This window comes from Oncorhynchus nerka, linkage group LG13, assembly GCF_034236695.1.
Source record: "Oncorhynchus nerka isolate Pitt River linkage group LG13, Oner_Uvic_2.0, whole genome shotgun sequence".
Classification (NCBI taxonomy): Eukaryota; Metazoa; Chordata; class Actinopteri; order Salmoniformes; family Salmonidae; genus Oncorhynchus; species Oncorhynchus nerka.
The window spans coordinates 60,871,947-60,898,248 of record NC_088408.1 but is presented as its reverse complement, the minus strand read 5'-3'; the positions used below and the strand labels follow the sequence as shown (position 1 = coordinate 60,898,248).

The 26,302-nt window shown below is 43.7% G+C and overlaps 1 protein-coding gene across 1 annotated transcript; it reads left to right on the top strand.

The window, feature by feature from the left end:
* The first annotated feature begins 555 nt into the window (after positions 1-555).
* Positions 556-26,302, top strand: trpv4 (transient receptor potential cation channel, subfamily V, member 4). The gene is made up of 17 exons (XM_029677522.2): positions 556-867; positions 4,568-4,653; positions 6,252-6,712; positions 8,698-8,882; positions 10,992-11,144; positions 12,418-12,558; positions 21,111-21,409; positions 21,600-21,779; positions 22,050-22,208; positions 22,394-22,486; positions 23,037-23,110; positions 23,566-23,731; positions 23,840-23,906; positions 24,014-24,324; positions 24,606-24,733; positions 24,833-24,963; positions 25,100-26,302. Exons 2-17 carry the CDS (start codon positions 4,645-4,647, stop codon positions 25,198-25,200), a joined length of 2,658 nt encoding a protein of 885 aa, XP_029533382.2. The 5' UTR covers positions 556-867; positions 4,568-4,644; the 3' UTR covers positions 25,201-26,302.

Sequence of the window (26,302 nt, the reverse complement as noted above, 5' to 3'; positions counted from 1 at the left end):
CACAGATAGTCAGGACACCCGTTTAACATCCCATCCGAAAGACAGCACCCTACACAGGGCATTGCAATATTTTCTTTCGACCAGAGGAAAGGGTGCCTCCTACTGGCCCTCCAACACCACTCCAGCAGTTTCTGGTCTCCAATCCAGAGACCAACCCTGTTTAGCTTCAAAAGCAAGCTGGAAGTGGGATGCAAGGAAGTATGCTGCTGGCAAATGAATTTATTACATTGACTGTAACTCAGTGAAATCTTTGAAGTTGTTGTATGTTGCGTTTATATTTTTGTTCAGTTAGATACATTTATGGGTAAAATAAACAGGTCAAGTTGTTTCATAATCCACTTGGGGTGCGTCGGGGTTACTTTCTGGTGGTTTTCAGACTGAGTTATTACAGTATCCTATCTTATTTAGACGGCATGTGATTATAGACAATTAATGGAATTAGGAAAAACTCCACTAGAAAGATTTGGTTAGTTTTACAAACAAAAAAGCCCTCCTGTGGGACTGACGTTAAGAGTAGTCACTGTACCGTTAGTCCCCACACAAACACTTTTAATAAAGCGCCCCTTGTTTAGGTGGGCGTTGAGTTGGATGCGTGAACATGGAAAGCAAAGGACTGAGGTATGCAGCTGTAGCAGTGTGTAAATTTAACTGGGAACACTGCCTGGAGAGCAGAATAATGACTAGACTAGGCTACACCCGAAATCAGATCACCAATTTCTTCAAAATAGTTGAAGAAAGAAGTAACTAAGGTACTAAAATCGGGAGGAAGTCGATCCAAATGTTTTGTCCACAAACTTTTCAGAACTTTTCCTATCGTTAAGAAAGAAAAACTGCGCTGCACAAAAGGTCTATTGATTACAGGACAAGGTAAGCACGAACACGTTTAGCCCCATTAAGGGTTCTCAACAGAGTATTTTGTGTTGATCTATGTATTTCATATTTTTAGAACTGCATTTGAAGAACACTTTATGAAGGTATATACCATATTGTGCCCATTCTATGTGTGCTATTTCCGTTCTGAAGTTTTTGTGTCTTTTAAAATCGGTTTTGTACACCATCTTCAAACAGCTGAATATACAATATTTCTGGTTATGGAAAAAATATGTCATAGTGGTTTAGATGGTAGGCCTACAATGATTCTCTTCACAATGACTGTTTGTTTTGTCACATAAACTGAAATTAGGCGAATTATTAGGATTTTTACAACCAGGAAATGGCAGAGCAATTTCTGCATAGTGCATCTTTAATTGCTTTTTATTTTAAATTTTCTATTCAGATTTGGGTAAAAAGGCCAAAATATACAATTAAATGCTGAAATCGCTCCGCCATTTCCTAGTTGCTAAAATTCTAATAGTTTGCCTAATTTCAGTCATTGTGTAGAGAATCATTGTACCATCTAACCCGATGTGAAATATATTTCCATAACCAAACATATTTGTATATTCAGCTGTTTAAAGCTGCTGTTCAAAACCGAAAGTAAGAGACACAAAAACGAAACTTCAGAATGGGAAGCATAGAAATTGCACACATAGAACAGATCTACCGCTTCTTAGGCTTGCTTTCAACGGGAATGAAAGATCTGCAACTCACATTTCCATGTGAATTTGCTCAGATTGCCCCAAAAGTGACATATTGTAGCTTTAAGACATTGGGGTTATGAACATATCCTCTGCTGTCAGGCATGCATCCACATGAATGTGAAACCTATTGTAGAGTTGGGGGCTGTGGTTGAAACAATGGTGGAACTTTTTTTTGCTAACCCCCATTTTCCCACGACCATATTTGCACCCAGACATTCCCCAGTGGTCTGGATCATATCCATTAAATCCATGAGGAGGATTAAGGAAGTCACACTGTGTCTCTAAGGGGATAGTTATCCTCAGTCTGACCCAGCTGACATGTCATCATAAATCATTACTACTGCCAATATGTTGGAGGAGTGTGTGAATGTGTGGAGACTGATGAAGGGAGGACAGCTCATAGTAGTGGCTGGAATTGAATTAATGGAACGGTACACATTTTGTATTTGACACAGTTCCATTGCATTAATGAGCCTGTCCTCTGATTTAAAGGCCCAGTGCAGTCAAAAACTTGATTTGCCTATATTTTATATACATTTCCATACTATGAGGTTGGAATAATAATATGAATATGTGCAATTTATAATGATCCCCTTTTAGTGTAAGAGCTGTTTGAAAAGACTGCCTGAAGGTTCAGCCTGTTTTCGTTGGATGGAATCTTAGCCTTCCATGGTGACATCACCATGCGGTAAATTAGTTAATAGACCAATAAGAAGAGAGTTAAACTTCTTTGCCAATAACAGCACACTTTTAGTTTTCCCATCCCCACTCAGACCACTCCCAGACGGTCCTAGCATAATTCTTGCTTGAAGAAGCTGCTAAGAAGCCATTTTTGTTATTTTTTTAACCATTTTAATTCAAACGATCACCTTAAGGGTACTTCATTGTTACCCAGAAATGCTTTGATATTGAGATAAAAACGGCTGCATTGAACCATTAAATTGAAGCCAGCTTCCACTGGTGTGAACACACAATAGTATTAGCTCCTGGTTCTGGACTCATTCTTTGTTTGAACTCAACAGAGTAGTCTCAAACACTTATTCATTTGTCACCCCTCTGTTTGGAGAGTTTATCAAAGAAAGCCGCTCTTCATCCTTTCATCTTTTCACCCTCCACAGTAAAGTCTGATAATCCTATTTGTTGGAGTGTACTAGAGGCACTCTCTTTTCCCTGACTGGATTGCAGTCTCTCTATTTGTGTTGCTGCTCTTGGAGGAAGTTTACATGTCAACCCCATGTGCTGTCAGAGAGAGTGAGAACATTCTACAGCCAAGGACATGCTACAGTTTATGATGTTTGTAGTTGATACCAAGGATGCACTGTATAACTCACTGTTAAAGGAATGCCTAGACAAGGTGACTACATCCTGGGGAATCCAGAATGATGACACAGCATTGCTGTCTCTCTCTCTCTGTGTGTGTGTGTGTGTGTGTGTGTGTGTGTGTGTGTGTGTGTGTGTGTGTGTGTGTGTGTGTGTGTGTGTGCAAGTGCATGCATATGTATCTCTGAAACAAAAAGATGTTGCTGGATATATCATAGTAAAGGCCAGACACAGCCCGCAACTGTATGGTTGATTCTGACAGGAGACCTTAACTTGGGTTTCCAATGATTCCCCAACAGGATACAGCTTGTTTTGTACAAAGCAACACTATATATACAAAAGTATGTGGACACCCCTTCAAATTAGTGGATTCGGCTATTTCAGCCACACCCTTTGCTGACAGGTGTATAAAATCAAGCACACCGCCATGCAATCTCCATAGACAAACATTGGCAGTAGAATGCCCATACCCAGAGCTCAGTGACTTTCAACATGGCACGGTCATAGAATACCACCTTTCCAACAAGTCAGTTCGTAAAATGTTTGTCCTGCTAGAGCTTCCCCGGTCAACGGTGAGTGCTGTTATTGTGAAGTGGAAACGTCTAGGAGCAACAACGGCTCAGCCGCAAAGTGGTAGGCCACACAAGCTCACAGAACGGGATCACCGAGTGCTGAAGCACGTAGCATAAAAATAGTTTGTCCTCGGTTGCAACACTCACTACCGAGTTCCAAACTGCCTCTGGAAGCAACGTCAGCACAAGAACTGGTCTTCTGGAGTTTCATGAAATGGGTTTCCATTGGACTCTGGAGCAGTGGAAATGCATTCTCTGGAGTGATAAATCACGCTTCACCATCTGACAGTCTGACGGATAAATCTGCATTTAGTGGATGCCAGGATAACTATACCTGCCCGAATGCATAGTGCTAACTGTAAAGTTTGGTGGAGGAGGATTAATGGTCTGGAGCTGTTTTTCATGGTTCGGGCTAGGACCCTTAGTTCCTGTGAAGGGAAATCTTAACGCTACAGCATACAACGGCATTTTAGGCGATTCTGTGCTTCCAACATTGTGACAACAGTTTAGGGAAGGCCCTTTCCTGTTTCAACATCACAATGCCCTCGTGCACAAAGCGAGGTCCATACAGAAATGGTTTGTCGAGATCGGTGTGGAAGAACTTGACTGGCCTGCACAAAGCCCTGACCTCAACCCCATTGAACACCTTTGGGATGAATTGGAACGCAGACTGCAAGCCAGGCCTAATCGCTCCAACATCAGTGCCCAACCTCACTAATGCTCTTGTGGCTGAATGGAAGCATGTCCCCGCAGCATCACCGAATGGAAAGCCTTCCCAGAAGAATGGAGGCTGTAATAGCAGCAAAGGGCGGACCAACTCCAAATTAATGCCCATGATTTTGGAATGAGATGTTCGACGAGCAGGTGTCCACATACCTTTGGTCATGTAGTGTATGTTTAGTAACCAAAAGATCAACCAGAACACACATTTTGCCCATAGTGACAAATTGAGCTTCCCATGGAGTGACTGTGGACTAACCTCTACTTACTCTGACACCCTTCTCTTTCATCAGTTTATCAAGCTCTCCTGCCAGTCAACCAGTCTGTATTAATGCTGTTAATAAATACCACACTTTTTGTTTTTCGCTTTAACAGGACCCCTCCCCCCATGCTCCAGCGTCACTTCCAGTTTCCCCTGAAGAAGAACTCAGCACCTCAGCGTGACATAAGGGATGAATGAGGTACGGAGGGATTAAGGGACCATCTGAATAGAACCCAGGACCCCAGGAGAACACACGTGGGATTTGCCCTTTCCATTCGCAGGGGTCATAGGTCTTTACCAGCTTTCTGTTTCTGTCATCCCCAAGTAGGAAATGCACCATTTAGCAGTGTAGCCATTCAGAATTTGTCAGGTGGTGGTTGCATGTTTCCCCACTTGAAAAGGCTTCCGGGCCGTGGCCATTAGATACATGTTTTGCAGCACAACATAGTTTTCTTTCTTACTTGAACCAGGTAGTTCCCTCTCTGTTTTAGTCAGTTTAGCATCGGCAAAAGAAAGGGAGACACAGCGTTACTATAATGTAGTAATGGGTTACTTGTGTACAGTGACTTCAGGAAGTATTCACACCGCTTTACTTTTTCCAGATTTTGTTGTTTAACATCTTGTGTAGATCGGCAACGACCAACACTAATATATCTTGATCAGATAAGTATTCAACCCCCTGAGACAATACATGGTAGAATCACCTTTGGCAGCGATTACAGCTGGGAGTCTTTTTGGGTACGTCTCTTGAGATATTTGCACACCTAGATCATACAATATTTGCCCATTATGCTTATTTAAATTCTTCAAGCTCTGTCAAGTTGGTTGTTGATCATTGCTAAAACATTTTAAAAAACATTTTCATGTCTTGCCATACATTTTCAAGATGATTTAATTCAAAACTAGGTCACTCAGAAATATTGTGGTCTCGGTAAGAAAATCCAGTGTAGATTTGGCCTTTTAGGTTATTGTCCTGCTGAAAGGTGAATTCGTCTCCCAGTGTCTGTTGGAAAGAAGAGAAAATACTTTAGAGAAAATATTCAGTCATGGGAAAAGTGGATTTGAAGTCATCCTCTGTTGTGCTCTCCGTCTGGTCAGTAAACTGGTTGGAAATTCAGAGGCATCCCACTCTGTTCTCCGACCCCAAATGGAAAAATCTGGGCACCACTACCATGCACTGATCTTGGGCCAGTAATGGTCAGGCAATGCATTGCTCAATATTTACAGATGACGTTCCCAGGCTGCCAGCGGCTGCAAATGGCTGACTGGTGGCCATTCTGTGCCATCAACGTGGCCCACAAGATGAGCAGGATGCCAGAGCTCTGCCCACACACATCTGGGTTGCAGTGCACTACATTTGACCAGGGCCCATAGGGGGCCCCCGTAGTGCACTAGAAAGGAAATAGGGTACCATTTCAGCCCTGGCTACTTCTGGATCAAGGCTACATACAGGAGAATCACTTTTAGACATACATTTTCTGTTTCTTGAAATACACAGTCCAATCACCCAAAGGCTCATTCGATTCAAGTAACTGTTTGTCGTGCAATCAGTGATACTTGTTCAGGGTCCTGTTCATTAAGCACAGAAAACAGACTGAAACAGGAACCTTTTTATTTGTTTTCTGTGGCAAAAATATTTTCTGCTTGTGTGCCCAAATGAACACGACACAGGTCATTCACAGTTGAGTGAGACCAAATACAAGGTTTATGATTGGACTGCTAAGTTTCTCTCCCGTGCCTTTGACCTATGACCCAGATGGAGTTATAACCTGTGTATTTTGCTATGGTGTTTTTTAGAACCGCTCCCCTGCCACTCTACTGAGAAGGTGCCGCATCGCCATGACAGAGACGGACACGCCTCCCTCGGCTGCAAACAAGACTGCCCTGTTCTCGGGCTCAGGGGAGGGAGGAGGAAGTGGCGAGGGACAGCCTGATGCCGATGGTACCTGTCCTGATCTGTCGGCACTGGCCGACCTGTTTGAGAGTGAGGAGGGCTCCCAGTCACCTCAGGACCCGGCTCCGGACGTCGACCGGCCAGGCCAGCTGCAGCCAGGGGACGGCCGACAAAACCTCCGCATGAAGTTCCACGGTGCCTTTAAGAAGGGCATCTCTAACCCCATGGACCTGCTGGAGTCGACCATCTACGAGTCACCCGTGGCGCCCGGCCCCAAGAAAGCCCCCATGGACTCTCTCTTTGACTATGGTACCTACAGGCACACCAACAACAAGAAGCCACGCAGGAAGAAGCTCCCGCGAGGGTGAGGAGGGCCCACTGTTTTGAAGTAGACACGTGACTCATTCGTTATGGTGGCTTTCAGGAGTCTAGGAGCAGAGGCATGCAGAGGCATAGATTGTTGAACAACGTGTGGAGTTAGAAGCAGCATAGTCGATCACTTCTGGGGTTTAAATGTGACCGACTGGGTTCGAACTCGGTTTCTCCTGCATGCCACAAGACTGTGTTAACCCCCTGAGCTTAAAGCCTAGGCATCGGCTTGGAGAGTGAACGCAAGTCTTCCGGTGTCAGGCAAGGTTGTTTATCACACAATTGTGATTCACCTAACTGTCTCTGTTACACAGACCACACCACAGGGTTTGTACTTGGAACCGAAGGTTGTTCGCCATGTTTAACACCTCACCATATAATATAAAGGACAAATTCCCGTAAGAGATGGTCTGGTTTATAGATACACAAAAACTGCCTCTATGATTGTGGCTATATATTTCTACCATATAAGAGATTTCCCCTAAAAATGTTGATCAAATTGGCTTGGTTTCTGAGCTGAGAGTTGTATTAATATTCTATTTTACAATACATTGCAGTTTTCGTTATTAATCAAAGGCTTGGCTTGGAAAAAATGGCTCATTGGAAAAATATAGAAACTCCTTCAGCTGCCACTGTTTAGTCACAGAGGTGTGTCCCTCTCATGTGGAACTTCGTAAACAGAAGGGCTAGTCAGAGGGACATTCAGGCATCTAACAGAGAGTGTGTTGTTGTTTCCCTCCTCGCAGCCGTTGAGGTAATATTTAGGCTGGAGCTTGTTCCTGGCTACCTGTTTCACAGTGAGGTCTATTTATTGAGTAGTTCAGTAGTAGAATTTGGACAGCGGTTCACTTTATATGGTTTAACTTTCAACTTTTTTTCTAGGCTACAACCACTGGTAACGCTTTATATAGTCCACAGGTATGATGAATTGTGATGGAGTTATAATGCATTGTTAGACTTGTCATAAGCATATATGACCCCCATATAATATACTTTTATCATCGCATTATGATCCTGACTAAATACCAGCCATTTTGAGTGTATTGAACATTTGCTAGAGAGACAAAACATATAAGACTCATAATAAGATATTTAAAAGGCTCATATATGCTTATAACAAGTGATAAAGCATTATTTTACTGTTGGCTTTAAATAAAGTGGTGGCCCAACTGCCATTCTTGACCCCCACTGTTTAGTCCCACCACCTGTAGGCCTATAGACGCCAGAGATCACCATTTAAAAAATCGTCCAGTAAACAGCCGCCATCTTTCATTTCGGATCAGTAATGTAACACTGAGGGATTTCTGTGTCCCTACCAATGATGTCTATAAACACTTAGAGTATGTGTTATACACTGAGTGTACAAAACATTAGGAACACCTTCCTAATACTGAGGCGCTCCTCCTTTTGCCCTCAGAATAGCCTCAATTCGTCGGGGCATGGACTCTATCAAGAATGGTCCACCGCCCAAAGGACATCCAGCCAACTTGACACAACTGTCAACATGGGCTAGCATCCCTGTGGAATGCTTTCAACACCTTGTACTGTAGAGTCCATGCCCCGACGAATTCTGAGGGCAAAAGGCAGAGCAACTCAATATTAGAAAGATGTGCCTACTGTTTTGTACACTCAGTGAAACTGTTGAGGGTGAAAAACCCAGTTGCAGTTCTTGACACACTCAAACCGGTGCGCCTGGCACCTACTACCATACCCCGTTCAAAGGCACTTAAATATTTTCGCTAGCCTATTCACCTTCTGAATGGCACACATACACAATCCATGTCTCAATTGTCTCAAGGCTTAAAAATCCTTCTTTAACCTGTCTCCTCCCCTTTATCTATACGGATTGAAGTGGATTTAACAAGTGACATCATAGCTTTCACCTGTATTCACCTGGTTAGTCTATATCATGGAAAGACAGGTGTTCCTAATGTACACTCAGTGTATGTGAGTATATGTATGTCAATGGTCCCTACATAGTAAGACTGAGACGTCCTGCAATGAAAGTCTGGACCCTCCGGGCTTGGACCCACCCAAGGTGTTGAAGGTGTTTAACCGCGTGCTGCTCTTCGATGGCGTGTCACGGGCCGACCCAGAGGCCCTCTCCGGCCTGCTGGAGTACCTACAGAGTCACGAAAAGAGGCTCACCGACGAGGAGTTCAAAGGTGAGACGACCCCATTGGTGGTGTGGTGGGTGGAGCCCTGTGGTGCCAAATATCTCTTGTCTCAGCTTTCACAGCCAAACGTAGAAAGGTCGGAGGAAAAGAGAGAAAGTGTGTGTTTGTTGAATTAGATTTTATTTAACTAGGCAATTCAGTAAAGAACAAACTTTTATTTACAATGACGGCCTAGGAACAGTGGGTTAACTGCCTTGTTCAGGGGCAGAACAACAGATTTTTACCTTGTCAGCTCGGGGATTCGATCTAGCAATCTTTCGGTTACTGGCCCAACGCTCTAAACACTAGGCTACCTGCCGCCCCAAGGGGTGGGGCTTAAGGGGTACGACTAAGATAGCATCAGAACTTTATCTCAAACATGCCACATCTGGCCTCCCGAGTGGCACAGAGGTCTAAGGCACTGCATCGCAGTGCTAGAGGCGTCACTACAGACTCGGGTTCCATCCCAGGCTGTGTCGCAGCCAGCCGCGACTGGGAGACCTATGAAGCGGCCCACAATTGGCCCAGCGTTGTTAGGGGAGGGTTTGGCCTGCCGGAATGTCCTTGTTCCATCGCACTCTAGCGAGTCCTTGTGGTGGGTTGGGTGCATGCACGCTGACTTCGGTCGCCAGTTGTACAGTGTTTCCTCCAACACATTGGTGCGGCTGGCTTCAGGGTTAAGCGAGCACTGTGTCAAGAAGCAGTGCGGCAGTGCGGCTTGGCAGGGTTGTGTTCTTCGCCACCTCCCGAGTCCGTACAGAAGTTGCAGCGATGGGACAAGACTGTAACTACCAATTGGGTGTCATGAAACAACAAAACATCTGTTACAGTTGCCTTACTAAAGGAGAAGCCTTACTTTTTAGTCCACTTAGCCCTGTTACTAACACCTTCAGTTAATGTGTCATCCTGGAGTTTTGTCATGACTTTATGTATTGATAATAGGTATCGATGTCTAAACAGACCTTTTTCTTAGGGCTTCAACTCTTTGGCATGTCCTGTGACTTGGTTATCTGTCTCTGAATTCTAATTTTTCCACCGTCCTCTCTTCCCCGTTGTTCTTGGCTCCATAGAGCACTCGTTCCACGGAGCGACGAGTGTCTGGGTTTTCACTCCTTTCTTGTACTTGATTGATGAATTAAGGTCACTAATTAGTAAAGAACTCCTCTTAACTGGTTGTCTAGGCCTTAATTGAAAACCACAAAACCTGCAAACACTAGGCCCTCCATTGAATGACTGACACCCCTGCCATAGAGTAATGAGAAGGAAGCTACTGGGATGTCAGAGATTTTGTCCTGTCAAAGGTGGGTCCAAGGACAGCATCCTGTTGCCAGTGTGTGTGTGTTTGTGTGTGTTTGTGTGTGTGCTTTATAACAGAGAGCAGAGAGAAATCACAGCAAACTGTCTCCTTCTGGGAAGAAAATGACTCAAGTGGCTTGACAGACTACATGAAAAACTCAGACTAAAAGTAAACAATAGAAGCAGACAACTTACTTGACCACCACATTTAGTTTGGCTGTTGTTTCTCCTGGTTTTGAGGCATGAAATGTCTTGCTTGCTTCCCTTTCCTTTCTTATTTGATCACTAACGAGTTATCACCAGTTTTTACTTTTTCAACCAACATAAAAATGTTTTCTGTGTCCCTAACCTCTTTCTCTTCTCTCAACTGGCAACTGGGTTTCAGGTGATTTGTTGGAAGTTCCACTCTAAGCACAGTTCTGTGTATCATAAAGTTCACCTGTACTGCAGCACAGTGAAAAAGCATTTGCTTCAAATTGGAGGGTCCTGCTCTGTCTGGGGAAAGGGAAAGGGGATACCTAGTCAGTTGTACAACTGAATGCATTCAACTGAAATGTGTCTTCCGCATTTAACCCCACCCCTCTGAATCAGAGAGGTGCAGGGTATATTTCAGAAATGCATTTCATTACATCGTTTATTAGGTGATTGCTTATGAACTTGGCACTTGGTGTCGCCGTGGCTGCAAGACCGTTTGTCACATGAACAATGTACCTTGCTGCCTAAGGATATTTTAAAAGTCATTTTTTTATGTCCAGAACTATGCATGTACATGTCGATTCGGAGTACCCCTCCCCCCATCAATTTGGTTTTATTTTCTCCCAGAACCTTCTACAGGGAAGACATGCCTGCCTAAAGCCCTTCTGAACCTGTACAGTGGTCAGAATGACACCATTCCTATGCTGATGGACATCGCAGAGCAGACAGTCAACCTCCATGAGTTCATCAACACGCCCTTCAGAGACGTCTACTACAGAGGTAAACTCTCTTCACATTTTAGCCCCTAAAAACACCAGGGTCTTGTTCAATAGGTACTTCATTGACTGAAATGCTCACTTTTGGTTTCTGTTGTGAACCTTTATAATGATTAATTGTGTGCCCGAATGAACACGACCCTGTATTAACCAGTCATTTGACTAGGATTGAAGTAGATTATTTCAAACTTGGACTGTGTCAATAATTTGATATTATCACAGATAAAAGTACCTACCTGTAATGTAGTGCCAACTATGCACACGTAGCCCAGTACTACTTCCACGAAGGCAGGCTTAATAGAGACGCACTTACCTACAACGAGTCCTCCACTGCCCCTTCTGCACAAAGAGACCACACATCCTAGTCTCCGGGCCAACACAGGGCTGCTCTATGGGGCTTCTATTTCCAGAGGAAGGCTGGATGATGTGGCTGTTACACCTACAAGATTTGCCTTTACAGCTTGGAAACCGCAGTGCAGCACACCTATTTCTTCCATCCACTGTCTTAGGTCTAAGCACAATAAACTCCTTGTCTAAAAAACACTTCACTCATCACACACTATGTCAGCCACTTCAAGATTTGCTGTTAGAATGGGATTTCACACTTTTGCCAGGATATCTCACATTCTGTGTGTCTGAAATGACTCCCTATGTAGAGCACTTTTTTTCCATAGGGCTCTGGTCAAAGGTAGTGCACTATATAGGGAATAGGATGCCATTTCAGACACAACCATAGTCCACCTCCACACAGTAAGGAAGTAGTAGACAGATGGTGATTGCTGAGGAGCCCATGGCAGCCATATGGTCTACTTACTGTTGGTACAGGTCCCCTTTAATGAACATACAAGCCAGAAGGAATGTGTTTATGTCTGTATGCCTGTGTGCCATGACTGTTCACAGATTTGACACTGCAGCAGAACCAAGCCACCTTTGTTGAGCATTAAAAAAAACACATTTATTGATGAGATACAGGGACTTAGTGAATGTGGTATCGCCTTAGTTTCAACAATACCATTGTTGAAATGTGGATAGGAGAGGAAAGCGGTTGACCTTCGACCCAGTCATTTTTGCGTCTTTGTCCGAGACCTCTAGTCAATGCACCTTTCCGCACTGCTGAAGGTGGCAGTGAGACTCCAAACAATGTAATAAATTGACTGTAGAGTTCAGTCCCTCTCAGGCAAGGCTGGAATAGAGAATATATGAATGATCTAAGAATCCCAATTTAACCACTTGTCCCTTTACCCAATGTGTTGACTGACTGTTGTGTGGTTTGACAGGGCAGACGGCGCTCCACATCGCCATTGAGAGGCGCTGTAAGCAGTACGTGGAGCTGCTGGTGGAGAAAGGGGCAGATGTTCACGCCCAGGCCCGCGGACGCTTCTTTCAACCCAGGGACGAGGGGGGCTACTTCTACTTTGGTAAGACAGCATAACGTTAGGATCAGATCTGATCCATTCTTCTGTCTACAGAAACCACAAGATTCAGATTCGAGATTCAATATTTTCAATATTGTTAAGTCTTCAGTCAGCAGGGGCTTAAAGTGGCAGTACATTAAGTGTAGGAGTATAGTTTAAAACCTCTTAGATTTAAAGTCCCCTGTTTAGGGGACCTGCGAGGTGCTGGTACCGCTTCCGACTAACATTTGTGCATATAAATCATCCCACGAACACAGTAGTATGTTTTTTGTGCCTGTGTGACTTGGGATGTGAAATCAAAAACAATTTGAAGCTGGGATGTCTCGCCTACCATTTCATTCTCTCTTCCAACTGGCCAACTCCTGGCTGAAACCCACGTCAAAGCCACTGACAAAGTGGCTGAAAAAGTGTTTGATTGGAAAAGCTTGGTTATTAGCTAGCTACGGTACCTTTTTGATTTTGGATCCCGCGACGCGGTTGGCGTCAGTTGCTGGGACCGCTGCTATCTGTCCAGGGATCCTGACGACCAAGGGTCTGATGATGAGCTGCTTGGCGTAGCAGTTAACCTAGCTGCCACTGTTAGCTGCCGATCAAGCTAGAGGGGTTTCCTTGAGAACTTGAACGCAGCCCACAACGTGGTTTTCCCTTGTGGCTAGGACCGCGGATTATCCTGGTCTTGTGGTTGTCTAGATCCCTATTTTGTTGCTGTTTCCATCTTCCCTGTGACCTGCCCTGCCTGGAATTGCAGGGAGTAACAGCATAGCCTACGTTGCTACCATGACAAAGACCAAATCTGGTGGGAGTACCGTTGAGGACAGTGGTGTCTCTCGATCACAGGTGAAGGATCTTTTAAACAAACAGAAAGAGTTCTACAAGCAGTTGTTACAACAACAAGAAAATAGCTTCAAGTATTGTGTTCAAATACTAGTGCAGTCAACTAATAGAATAATGGAGCAGAGAAGTCCAGGACCTGAAGAACAGTTTGCAGTTCTCACAGGGTCAGCTAGAAGAGTTTAAACAGGAAAACGGCAAGATGGCAAAAATCTATAAATCATTGAGAGAGGACATCCGTTCTATATGTGAATCCATGATAACAATGCCAGAGAAATCCGATTATCTCTAGGGACAATCAAAATGGAACAACATTGTTGTAGATGGAATTGTAGAAGCTCCACATGAGATCTGGACGGAGTTTGAGGACATAGTGAGGAACATTATCTCGGAGAAACTGAAGACGGACCACATGAAGATTGAGTTAGAATGCGCCCACAGGACTGGAGAGTTGTCAAGGTGGATAGTACAAGTCTCAGAGTTTATTATAGTACAAGGGGCATGCAAAAGGTAAGTCAAGGCAGGCAAAGGGTGGTAGTCCAAATCCGAGTCCGGCAGGTACAGGATGGTAGGCAATCGGTAGGTCAAGGATGGTGTCATGACTTTCACTCCTGGGTGAGGATCAAAAAGAGCCCGCCCCTCTCTCTTTCTCTCCCACCAGAGAGGAAGGGGGGCAGGGGGCGGTTTTATGACTTAACGACCAGTCGTAAATGGTTTCTAACTCTCTGCCTCTCTGTATCCACGAATGGAATGTCTGAGTGGTATAAAGAGATTCTTGCCCAAAGAACTTCAACATCCAAAAGGGGATAATGAAACAATATTCCTAACATAAAGAATGTGGGAAATGGTCGGTGGGGATGAAAAACAATGATGATGTCGTATCATTTGTGATTTTGTGGTATCATTAAAGATGTTGTAACAGAAACGTTGTAACTTTAAGAGCTTTGTTGTTGTAGTCTAAATGTTGTAAAACTTAAATATGAAACTATTTATGAGAAGATTAAATGTGATTTTATCCTTCTAAATTAGATAATTGTTTTTCATGTAAAGTTTTATCCAGTTAGTAACCACGCCCACGTGAGCACAGACATTATGCCAAAAGGATGGAACGCCCCTTATTCCAGAGTGCTTATAAAACGACTCCTAACGAAATTTACATTAGACCAGAAAACGTGGAGTGGTGGCTACACATGGAAATGGTTGCAATTTAAATACAGCCCAGGGGCGGCAGGTAGCCTAGTGGTTAGAGCGTAGGGCCAGTAACCGAAAGGTTGCTGGAACAAATCCCCGAGCTGACAAGGTAAAAATCTGTCGAACTGCCTGAGCAAGGCACTGTTCCCTGGGCAATGAAGGCATGGATGTCGATTATGGCAGCCCGCCACACCTCCCTGATTCAGAGGGGTTGGGTTAAATGCAGAAGACACATTTCAGTTGTACAACTGTACGGACGGTAAGCCAGACGTCACAAATGGTTTAAAACTCCTAGACCAGAAAGTGTAGAACTATGGTTCGATGGTACAATGGTTAGACTCTACCAGACCAGAAAAGGGTAACTCAACGAAGACTAGACATGCAGCTCTGCGTGTAATGTAGTCTAGGAAACTCAACCAAAGATGAGAAAAGAACATTTCCTTATCAAAATGTGTTGTATCCAGTCTAACGAACACTTCCAGCAAAGAAAGCTACTACTAAGGGCATGGTGACCTCTGGTGGACAACCAGAGACTTTCTTTCGAACTATTAGTCACATTTTTATTTATTTATTTATTTTACCTTTATTTAACCAGGCAAGTCAGTTAAGAACACATTCTTATTTTCAATGACGGCCTGGGAACAGTGGGTTAACTGCCTGTTCAGGGGCAGAACGACAGATTTGTACCTTGTCAGCTCGGGGGTTTGAACTCGCAACCTTCCGGTTACTAGTCCAACGCTCTAACCACTAGGCTACCCGGCCGCCCCATACTGATTGGGTGATTTCAACAGAGAGAGACGACAAAGACATACAAACATAAATATGTACATTGCGTTTCTAAATCCGAATGAGCGGTTGTTTAGGTGCTAAATACCCATATTTATGATGAGCGTACTATTCAACTGTATGTACGATAGTTGAATTCCTTTGTCTCTCCTTCTCCCCGCTCTTTCCAAGCCGTTATATCGGCTTAGTCTACCAGGGACCTTTCATTGCATTGTTAGTAATCAACGTATAATCGATCCTGTGTGTGTGTTTATGTAATTCTGTGTGATTATTTAGTAAGTAAATAATTAGGCAAATTTGTGTATCGCTGAGTCATCATTTAGACTAGGGTTCGTGCAGATTTAACGGATTATGCGACGTTCAGAATGAGACTGATATGAGGTAATAATAATGAATGGATGGCTAAGATGATAACGATATACTCTGATATTCTTAAGTTACTTCTGGAAAACGGTAACTCATTAAACAAACTTTTTCCGTGGTGCCTCAAGATTGCGTGTGAGTTAATTTTTACAAATGAATGTAATCATCGTAATAATTAAACATAGTTCATTCATTTGATAAAATAATCGTCATCGCATTAATGGTACCAACATCACGACACAGGCAAAGAGTCATATTCCAAATCAGAGTCAAGCAGGTACAGGACGGCAGGCAGGATCAGGGTCAGGACAGGCAGAAAGGTCAGGGGAAGAGTAGGAAAAACAAAAACTAGAGCACAGGAAACACAGCAACATGCTGGTGGGACATGACGGGACAAGACGAACTGGCAACAGACAATCAGAAACGCAGGTATAAAAGCACAGGGGATAATGGTAAAAATGGGAGACACCTGGAGAGGGGTGGAGACGAGCACAAGACAGGTGAAACAGATCAGGGTGTGACATCCTGAGGTTCAAGGACAAGGTAGCGGTTCTGGAAAAAGGCAAGAACTTGAGGGGAACGTATATATATTTTACAGTCATCTAAAGCCTATTATTTTGGGTTGTTGCTATTGGCCAACAAGTGCTAACAGTCAGTATCTAAATAATATGTATGAAATTCTAGATAGGGTTTATGATGTTAACAGAGAGGTCTACTTTCTTGGGGACCTGAATATTGACTGGTTTTCATCAAGCTCTCCGCTCGAGGAAGTTTCTCACTGTTAACAATGCCTGTAATCTGGTTCCGGTTATTAATCAACCTACCAGTGTGTTTACTAACACTACAGGAACAAGATCATTCAGGTTTTGATCACATTTTTACTAATACTGTACAACTCTGAACTAAAGCTGTATCTGTACCCATTGGATGCAGTGATCACAATATAGTGGCTATATCTAGGAGAACCAAGGTTCCAAAAGAAGGGCCAAGAATAGTGTATAAGAGATCTTGCAATTTCTTTTGCTGTGACTAATGTGGATGATGTAAAAAATATTTGTTGGTCGGATTTGATTAACAAGGAGCATCCAGACGCTGCACTTGAGGAATTTATGAAATGTCTTTTTCTAATTGATGATAAACATGCACCTGTTAACTGACTGGCAGCTTCAAACTGACTGGCACCTTCATTAAATAGTACCCGCAAAACACCAGTCTCAATGTCAACAGTGAAGAGGCGACTACGGGATGCTGGCCTTCTATCCCGGAGTCGCCTCTTCACTGTTAACGTTGAGACTGGTGTTTTGCGGGTATTATTTAATGAAGCTGCCAGTTGAGGACTTGTGAGTCGTCTGTTTCTCAAACTAGACACTCTAATGTACTTGTCCTCTAGCTTAGTTGTGTACCGGGGCCTCCCACTCCCATTTCTGTTCTGGTTAGGGCCAGTTTGCGCTGTTCTGTGAAGGGAGTAGTACACAGCTTTGTATGAGATCTTCAGTTTCTTGGCAATTTCTCGCCTGGAATAGCCTTCATTACTCAGAACAAGAATAGCCTGACGAGTTTCAGAAGAAAGGTCTTTGTTTCTGGCCATTTTGAGCATGTAATTGAACCCACAAATGCTGATGCTCAGATACTCAACTAGTCTAAAGAAGGCCAGTTTTTTATTGCTTCTTTAATCAGTACAACAGTTTTCAGCTGTGCTAACATAATCGCAAAAGGGTTTTCTAATGATCAATTAGCCTTTTAAAATGCTAAACTTAGATTAGCTAATACAACGTGCCATTGGAACACAGGAGTGATGGTTGCTGATAATGGGTACGCCTAGATATTCCCTAAAATCAGCTGTTTCCAGCTACAGTAGTCATTTACAACATTAACAATGTCTACACTGTATTTCTGATCAATTTGATGATATTTTAATGGACAAAATGTGCTTTTCTTTCAAAAACAAGGACATTTGTAAATGACCCCAACCTTTTGAACGGTAGTGAATATTTCATTGCTTTTCAACCTCTGCCATATCGTGGATTCAGAGCAATCTGTCTAAGATAACTCAGAGAGTTTCTTTAATGGGATCTTGTCTAATGTCAAACATGTAGGGTGTGGTGCACCACCGGGAAGCTCTCTAGGCCCTCTACTTTTTCTATTTTTTTACCAATGACATGCCACTGGCATTAAACAATCCAGTGTGTCCATGTATGCTGATGATTCAACCACATACGTGTTAGCATCCACAGCTAATGAAGTCACTGAAACCCTTAACAAGGAGTTGTCGTCAGTTTTGGAATGGATGGCTTGTAATAAACTGGTCCTGAACCTCTCTAAAACTAAGAGCATTGTATTTGTTACAAATAATTCCCTAAGCTCTAGACCTCAGCTGAATCCTGTAATGATTGGTGTGGCTGTTGACAAGTTGAAGAGACTATATTACTTGCTGTTACCTTCGATTGTAAACTGTCATGGTCAAAATGGTTGTAAAGGGTGGCTATTTGCAGAATCTCATATATAAAATATATTTCGATTTGTTTAACACTTTTTTGGTTAATACATGATTCGATATATGTTATTTCATAGTTTTTAATGTCATCACTATTATTCTACAATTGAGAAAATAGTAAAAATGAAGAAAACCCTTGAATGAGTAGGTGTTCTAAAACTTTTGACCGGTAGTGTATTTTACAGTTATAAGGTGAAATCTTATAGTTAGTGATTTTATAATTTGATGATACTATATTTAGAAAGCATAAAATCATTTCAAGCCTTATTCAAACAGTTTTGTTGAATAGGAAATACGTCATATGAAATATTTCATGTTTTCATATTTGTATCATATTTGCACTCTTTACTTGAGCTTGTGTCCTTAAAAGTGACAACACCTCAGCAATTTCTACCTTTTTATTACCAGAAAGGTGAGGTTTTAGCCTTTCTTGGAGTATGCAGCGTTGCTAGTTATTGTTTATGGTCCTCTCATGATAAATAATTACTTTCGGGGATCACGTAGTTTACATTTTAGATTACATGTAGTTACATTTAAGAGTTAAGCACATGATGAGACTTCATACATGTTCGATTTATGGTAACATTCATGCCCTAGCATTGTATTATTGAACTTTGGCAGTATTTTGATACTGTTAAAGTCATATTCTATTCCTCTTGGTTTTTTAATGACACGTCTGTAGTTTTCCATGACAGGCGTCTGGTTTCCCGAAACTGTGAGGTCATGTCAGTGTGTCTAAAAGCAGTGCACTTGAAAAGTGGTTTTCTAGCTACCTCAGTGTGCCTTTTATTTGACATGCCCAGAGGTTTGGGCTACAGAGACTGCATCGCTGCGCAGTTGGATAACTTGGAGTACTATTACACTACTAAGGTAGTGTTAAAGCATCTTTTGGAAAATGCTCTCAGTTGCCATGGTAAACAGCGGTGGGAAAATGACCCAATTGTGATACTTGAATAAAAGTATAGATACCTTTTTAATTGAAAGTTACTCAAGTAAAAGTTAGTCACCCATTAAAATACTACTTGAGTAAAAGTCTAAAAGTATTTGGTTCTAAATATACTTAAGTATCAAAAGTAAAAGTACATGCAAATGTATAAAACAAATAGTAAAGTACAGATGCCCCCAAAAAAGACTTAAGTAGTACTTTATAGTATTTTTTACTTAAGTACCTTACACCACTGATGGTAAAATTAAGTGACATTAGAGCTCACCCTTCCCTTTTTACATGGCAGGTTTGGGCTGGGAAAACACAGTCGCCAGGCTTATGATAAACTCATATAACCACCCAAAACTAGTCTGATGTCACATCATCAGAAATGTCATTATTAGTAGTAGGCTTCTCCAAAAAAGAAAAGGAAAACAATTATGTCACAAGTTCAACAAGTATTTCCAAACAGTTTAATGAAAGGTGTCTGTGTCTTGCTACAGAAAAAAGCCCAACATACTCCATTCAAATGGGTGGGCTGCCTCTGTTTTGCTGACCTCACCGAGGTGCTGGTCCATTGACTTACAGCCTCCAAATGAAACGTGCCACTCCATATTGCCCTCTGCTAATTGGAGAGTATCCCTGCAACTCTCATCCCTGAACCCAACATCCCACTACAGGTGTAGGATCTTAATTGATCACCCTGTTGCAGGAGAACTTTCCTGCAATGCAGGAAATGTCAAACTTGTAGTGTATTTGAGGTTTAAAAATGTCCACTTTGAAATGTCAGACTTGATTTTCCCTTTACGAAAAATGTATCAACCCGTACAAAAATTGCCATTAATTATAATCCACATAACAATCCACATTTTCTGTTGTTGCAGGATTATTTTCCTGTTGTAGCAAACTGGCACAAATGAAGATCCTACGGAGTAGACGAGCCTACATCCCATTCACCTCAACAGCCCTTCCAGCCTCAAGTTCAACAAACTAATACCCTTTCCACACTTTCCTGTTGACCCGAACTAGACTGTGCTGACTGATATTTCATTTTGACATGGTCTTTTCTGGCACTGTGTTTGCAACTATGGTGAATGCTTTACCAGGCCAGTGCAGAAACCTACAGCTCTGCTCAGGAATGTGAAAGGCATATAAAGGAGATACATGCAAAAGACAGGAGATTTGAGTAGGCAATTATTTCCCCCAAGAAACTCACTACTGCCATTGTTATTGTATTAATGCGTTACGTTCCATCACACGAGGGATTATATCCAGTGGCACTAAGTGCGACTATCATTCCCAAATCATTCCTAACTCCTGGCGTGTCTGTGGCACAGTGCAAGTCATTCACTATGGAGCTTTGCACGAAGGGAACCAGGAAACCTGGCAGAGAGGCGACGGCTAATGTGATTTAGCGCTTACTCCAACACTCCGCAAGCACCCGTGCAAATCCATGAAGAAGAGCATTTCCCATGTGAGGTGACAGGGTAATCTGTTACCCGTGGCAACGGCTCATTTTCAGTAGCTGCTTTTGGCACACTGGTTTCAATGCACAGGCCCCTCCCTCAGACAAGTCGTACTAATTGTGCCCTTTTCGTTGCAAGGTTTCTAAATCCAATTTTTGATCCACTTCTAGGTAGGCTTAGCCTGATGACTCACACTAAATTCTTCCGCCCGCTCTGTTGTTCGCTACATATTTTTGTCTGCCACGTCCATAGGGCCCGGTGTAGCGTTTGGCCTGAGTAAGGAGTCTGGGTAGCCAGGCAAAGAGCCTTCAAAGACATGTTGAAAGTGGTGTGCTGTTCCATATGAATTTACATCACTTCCCAGAGTGGAAAGAGACTGCCTGAATGCCAGTTGGTTTGCACTTTTGGGTCTTTTTCTATTGCTTCCGTTGTAAAAAAGGGCATCCCCTTGATTGATGTGCTTTTTGCTGTGTGTATCTGACTGTATCTCTTTGGCCAGGCGAGCTGCCTCTGTCGCTGGCAGCGTGCACCAACCAGCCGAACATGGTGCACTACTTGACCGAGAACGCCCATAAGAAGGCTGACCTTCGACGGCAGGACTCGCGCGGCAACACAGTGCTACACGGCCTGGTGCACATCGCCGACAACACCCGGGACAACACCCGTTTCCTCACCAAGATGTACGACCTGCTGCTGACCAAGTGTGCCAAACTCTACCCAGAATGCAGCCTGGAGGACATTCTCAACAACGATGGCATGTCGCCCCTTATGATGGCAGCGAAGCTGGGAAAAATTGGGGTGAGAACGAACTCGTATGTCACGTGTATGAGGAGTCATACTCTTAACGGGATAGTTTGTATAAACCCATGGAAATGCTATCGTGTGGTGCCTTGTTGGATTCTGTATCGTATCATTGACAGAAGACACAATCGCATGCATTGTAAAACGGACACTAAAGGTCAGCTTTTGTTGTTATTATTTCTCCCAGGTTTTCCAGCACATCATTCGCAGGGAGATCAAGGACGAGGAAGCGCGTCACCTCTCACGGAAGTTCAAGGACTGGGCGTACGGCCCCGTGTACTCCTCCCTGTACGACCTCTCCTCGCTGGACACCTGTGGAGAGGAGGTGTCCGTGCTGGAGATCCTGGTCTACAACAGCCGCATCGAGGTGCGTGAAAGCCTGCTTCGATAAAGCCTGCTTCGATAAAGCTCTGGGAGCGAACGCAAGTCTACAGTGTCTTTTGTTGTGTGGCTGAGATTGTGAGGTGGGACGGGGCAGACAGAGGCCAAGTGTGGATTTTTGCCTTTTTGTCTGTAATAGATTGGTTTACCTGAGATAAAGGGAGAGCCAGCAGGTAGGAAAGATGGAGTATGATTTCTCTTTAACACCATACGCTCCTTCCTATCATTATTGTGAGCTTTCCTGCACTGTCCGCAGAATCGCCATGAGATGCTGGCTGTGGAGCCCATCAACGAGCTGTTGAGGGCCAAGTGGCAGAAGTTTGCTGCCGTCACCTTTTACATCAGCGTTGTCTCCTACCTGGTGACCATGATCATCTTCACCCTGGTGGCCTACTACCGCCCATCCCAGGGAACGGTACGTACATGACCAACAACTCAAATACAAATGCAACAAATATATGCACTTATTCAATGTCGGTTTGGATGAAAGTGTTTGCCAAAGGGCATTATTATTATTATTATTATTATTATTATGTGTATTGTGCAAACAGTATGGGTGCCATGATCAGCAAAGCTTTAACTCTGTTTGTCCCTGCCCAGCCTCCGTACCCTTACACCAACTCCACAGACTATCTGCGTCTGGGAGGGGAGGTTATCACCTTGGGCTCCGGAGTCTTCTTCTTTCTCACCAACGTAAGTCTGCAGCCTGCAGCCACTACACCTTCTCTCCGGTTGAACCATCCAATCAGAGTTACAGCTTTGAATGTTGACTCTACAATTAACAACTTATTTTTGAAGAGGCCTCAAGATGTGTACACAAACACACACTTTCACTATAAGAGATCTTCGACCTCCCCTGTAAATTGATCTCTCTCTCTCTCTCTCTCTCGCGCGCTCTCTCGCTCTCTCTCTCTCTCCCTCTCTCTCTCTCTCAAAATCTCTCTCTCTCTCTCTCTCTCTCTCTCTCTCTCTCTCTCTCTCTCTCTCTCAAAATCTCTCTCTCAAAATCTCCCTCTCTCTCTCACTCTCTCTCTCTCTCAATCTCTCTCTCAATCTCTCTCAATCTCTCTCTCTCTCTCTCTCAAAATCTCTCTCTCTCTCTCTCTCTCTCTCTCTCTCTCTCTCTCTCTCTCTCTCTCTCAAAATCTCTCTCTCTATCTCTCTCTCTCTCTCTCAAAATGTATATCTCTCAAAATCTCTCTCTCTCTCTCAAAATCTATCTCTCCCTGTCCCCTCTTTGTAGATTAAGGACCTCTTCCTGAAGAAATGCCCCGGGGTGAACTCCCTATTTGTCGACGGCTCCTTTCAACTGCTCTAGTAAGACTCCAGCTCCCCCTCCTTAACCTTCAGCTCCTTTGTAACACCCTCTGACTTGTACCCGAAGGCTAATTTATCATCCTCTCTTAATTGAGTCTTCGGTTTAATTCCACATTAAAGCCCCCCTTTCCCTGGCACGTTTTCTAGTTTACATCTTCTTTCATTAAACTCACGATCCCAACAAAGAGCGGAGAATGCTGAGCGCCGCTCCGAAGGGTGTTTTATTTGCATCATTAGTGCTGCATCTGCGAGAGCCAACATGGTGTCCGGTAAATCCCAAATGGCATTCCTGTGTACTGGGAAGGTTCTCTGTGTCTAACACGTAGGAAAGGATGAGGATTATTGCTGTTTCCTGGAATCTGAACACAAGGGCCATTAGGGTACACTGTTGCCAAACATTTTGAATCGGAAAATGAAAACGGGTTTCTTACTGGACAAGTCTCCTGTATCTCTAGCTTCATCTACTCTTTGCTGGTGATAGTGACTGCGGCCCTCTACCTGTCGGGTATCGAGGCCTATGTGTCTGTGATGGTGTTTGCGCTGGTCCTGGGCTGGATGAACACTTTATACTTCACTAGAGGCCTGAAGCTCACCGGCACCTACAGCATCATGATACAGAAGGTATCGACTCATTCACTCTCTCATCCATCACGTTGAATTTGAAATCCAAATGGACTAATTGGACACTAGACACCTGATCACAATTTATCCTTCTTCCTTGGCTCTCAGATTCTCTTCAAAGACCTGTTCCGGTTTCTGCTCGTCTACGTGCTCTTCATGATTGGATACTCGTCAGGTACAGTGTCCCCTACTGCACACTTCTTCTCAGCAGTCTGTCGGCCAGTTGAAACAGAGGAGAAAGCTACCTTATCATCTCCTCCTGTTTCCCATGTCACCCCCCAGCTCTGGTGTCCCTCCTGGCGGTGTGCCCCGGGCCTGACGAGGTGTGTCCGGAGGAAGGCGGCTGCCCCACCTACCCCCAGTGCCGGGACACGGACACCTTCAGCAACTTCCTGCTGGACCTGTTCAAGCTGACCATCGGAATGGGTGATCTGGACATGGTCAGCAGCGCCCAGTACCCAGCTGTCTTCCTCATCCTGCTGGTCACCTACATCATCCTCACCTTCGTGCTGCTGCTCAACATGTTGATCGCTCTGATGGGAGAGACAGTGAGCCAGGTGTCCAAGGAGAGCAAGAAGATCTGGAAGCTGCAGGTGAGTGAGGAGAACAGCTGATGGACAGCTAGGTTCCCTATGCAGTAAACACTACTCATTAAAGCACAACGCAGCAAATGTCACGGAAAACAAAAATATGCATTTATTATTGGAAGTTCCTCCTCTTTCAGTCATTTTCCTTACGTTTGGTACCTAGTAAATATGACCCTGGGAACCCCTGGTGATGGCCTTATGCACAGTGCATCCTCTAGTTCACGGTCACATTAGTATGTTATGAAAAACATTACTGCATGTTGGTTGACGTTATGCTTCAACAACAGTGGGCTACGACAATCCTGGACATCGAGCGCTCCTTCCCTGTGTGTCTGCGGAAGTCCTTCCGGTCCGGGGAGATGGTGACAGTGGGGAAGAACTGGGACGGTACCCCTGACCGCCGCTGGTGCTTCAGGTACACATGCTAATTTCACTGAACTCTCACCCCTCTCTGCGTCAGAGAAACGTGTCTGATTGGTAAGGCAAAGGCAAACATCTTCTGTGGTCATTTCAGGGTGGACGAGGTCAACTGGTGCCACTGGAATCAGAACCTGGCCATAATCAACGAAGACCCGGGCAAGAACATAACAGAGACCCAGCAATGCCCTGGTACAGTGCATCAAACCGTCCGTGGCCTGAGGAGAGGTGAGACTCTTTGACTGCGTTCTCTAAACAAAATGCGCTGATGCATACGTACGGTTCACCAAGGCAAATACACGCGTATAAGGGCAAACCAAATCACATCAGCCAACATTTTACTTTCTTTCCCCAACCCATGTAGATCGCTGGTCCACGGTGGTGCCACGGGTTGTGGAGCAGAATAAAGGGCCACGACCACGAGACCTAGTACTGGAGATGGAGCCACTGACCCCCAGACACTGACCCTGTGCAGAGGGCTAGAGCCCAGCTCTGGGGGCCTCCAGGAGCCCGGGTCCTTAAGAACACCCTGCAGATCGGAGGTACTCAGACTGACAAAGAAGAGTTGGGCCATAAAGTTTGCCACTTTGCACAAAACTCTGTCGGCATGAGATTAGAACCAAAGATCTGTACAAAGTATTAACAGACGATAGAAAGGATTTAGAAAATATAGGAATGTAGTGTTTGGTCAAAGGAAACCATCCATTTGTTTATCAAATGCTTTTTTTATTCAACTAGTTGTGAATGGTGGTCATACCTCCTGATTTATAAGTATCCTCTACCTTGGCGGTTTTAACCCGGGAGGAAGGACCCTCGGGAAGCTGTTACCTGACAGAATGCCCCGGCTTCAACTTTCAACATATCCAAATGTGTGTTTTCAAGAGTCGATCATAGATGAGACGTATGTCGAGGTGATCTATTGGGAGACTGCTGATGAACGCATATTGTACCTCCTGTATTTAGGAAAACTTGCTCAGGGAGTTCAAGGAGGCCAAAATATTTATTATATTCATACGCGTATCCTTGTTGTTTTTAGCATCTGGAAAAAGAACTGAGAGGAACTGATTCAAGTTCAAACAAACCATTTTGGGATGGGATGTTCAAGCACAATATGTACTGTATGTATGTAGCTATACACTAAATGACAAAAAACTAAAGCTAGCTTTATATGGCCCACCGTTTTTCATTTCCATCAGTTTAGTCCTGTTGATTGTCCGACACACAGGGTCCTAATTTTATTATTCATGCTTGGATAGGATTTCTTTGATCATAACAAACAAACACTGAATTGATTTGTTGAGAGGAAGATATATTCTCCCTAACAGTATTTATGTGGATTTTTTAAGCTTTGGGTGTTATACCAACATGAAAATAGGCCTTCAATTAAAACCGAAACATTTGCTACTGATCCAACATCACCCAGAGAATGGTTTTGAAGATGTAAGCTGTTTTTCCATCATGTTTTGTTGAGGCCTTTTGATTCATAATGGACATTAGCTTCCTATGTGTTTCAAAATGTTTTTATTTTATTTGATACAATTCCTAATAAATTTTGCGACAACGTTAA

What these genes read in the sequence shown, in the direction of transcription:
- trpv4 (XM_029677522.2), top strand. An exon ending in AGGAAGAAGCTCCCGCGAGG is followed by an intron (nt 6,713 to 8,697) that starts GTGAGGAGGGCC and finishes GTCCCTACATAG; the next exon opens with TAAGACTGAGACGTCCTGCA. An exon ending in GGCTCCTTTCAACTGCTCTA is followed by an intron (nt 23,111 to 23,565) that starts GTAAGACTCCAG and finishes CTGTATCTCTAG; the next exon opens with CTTCATCTACTCTTTGCTGG.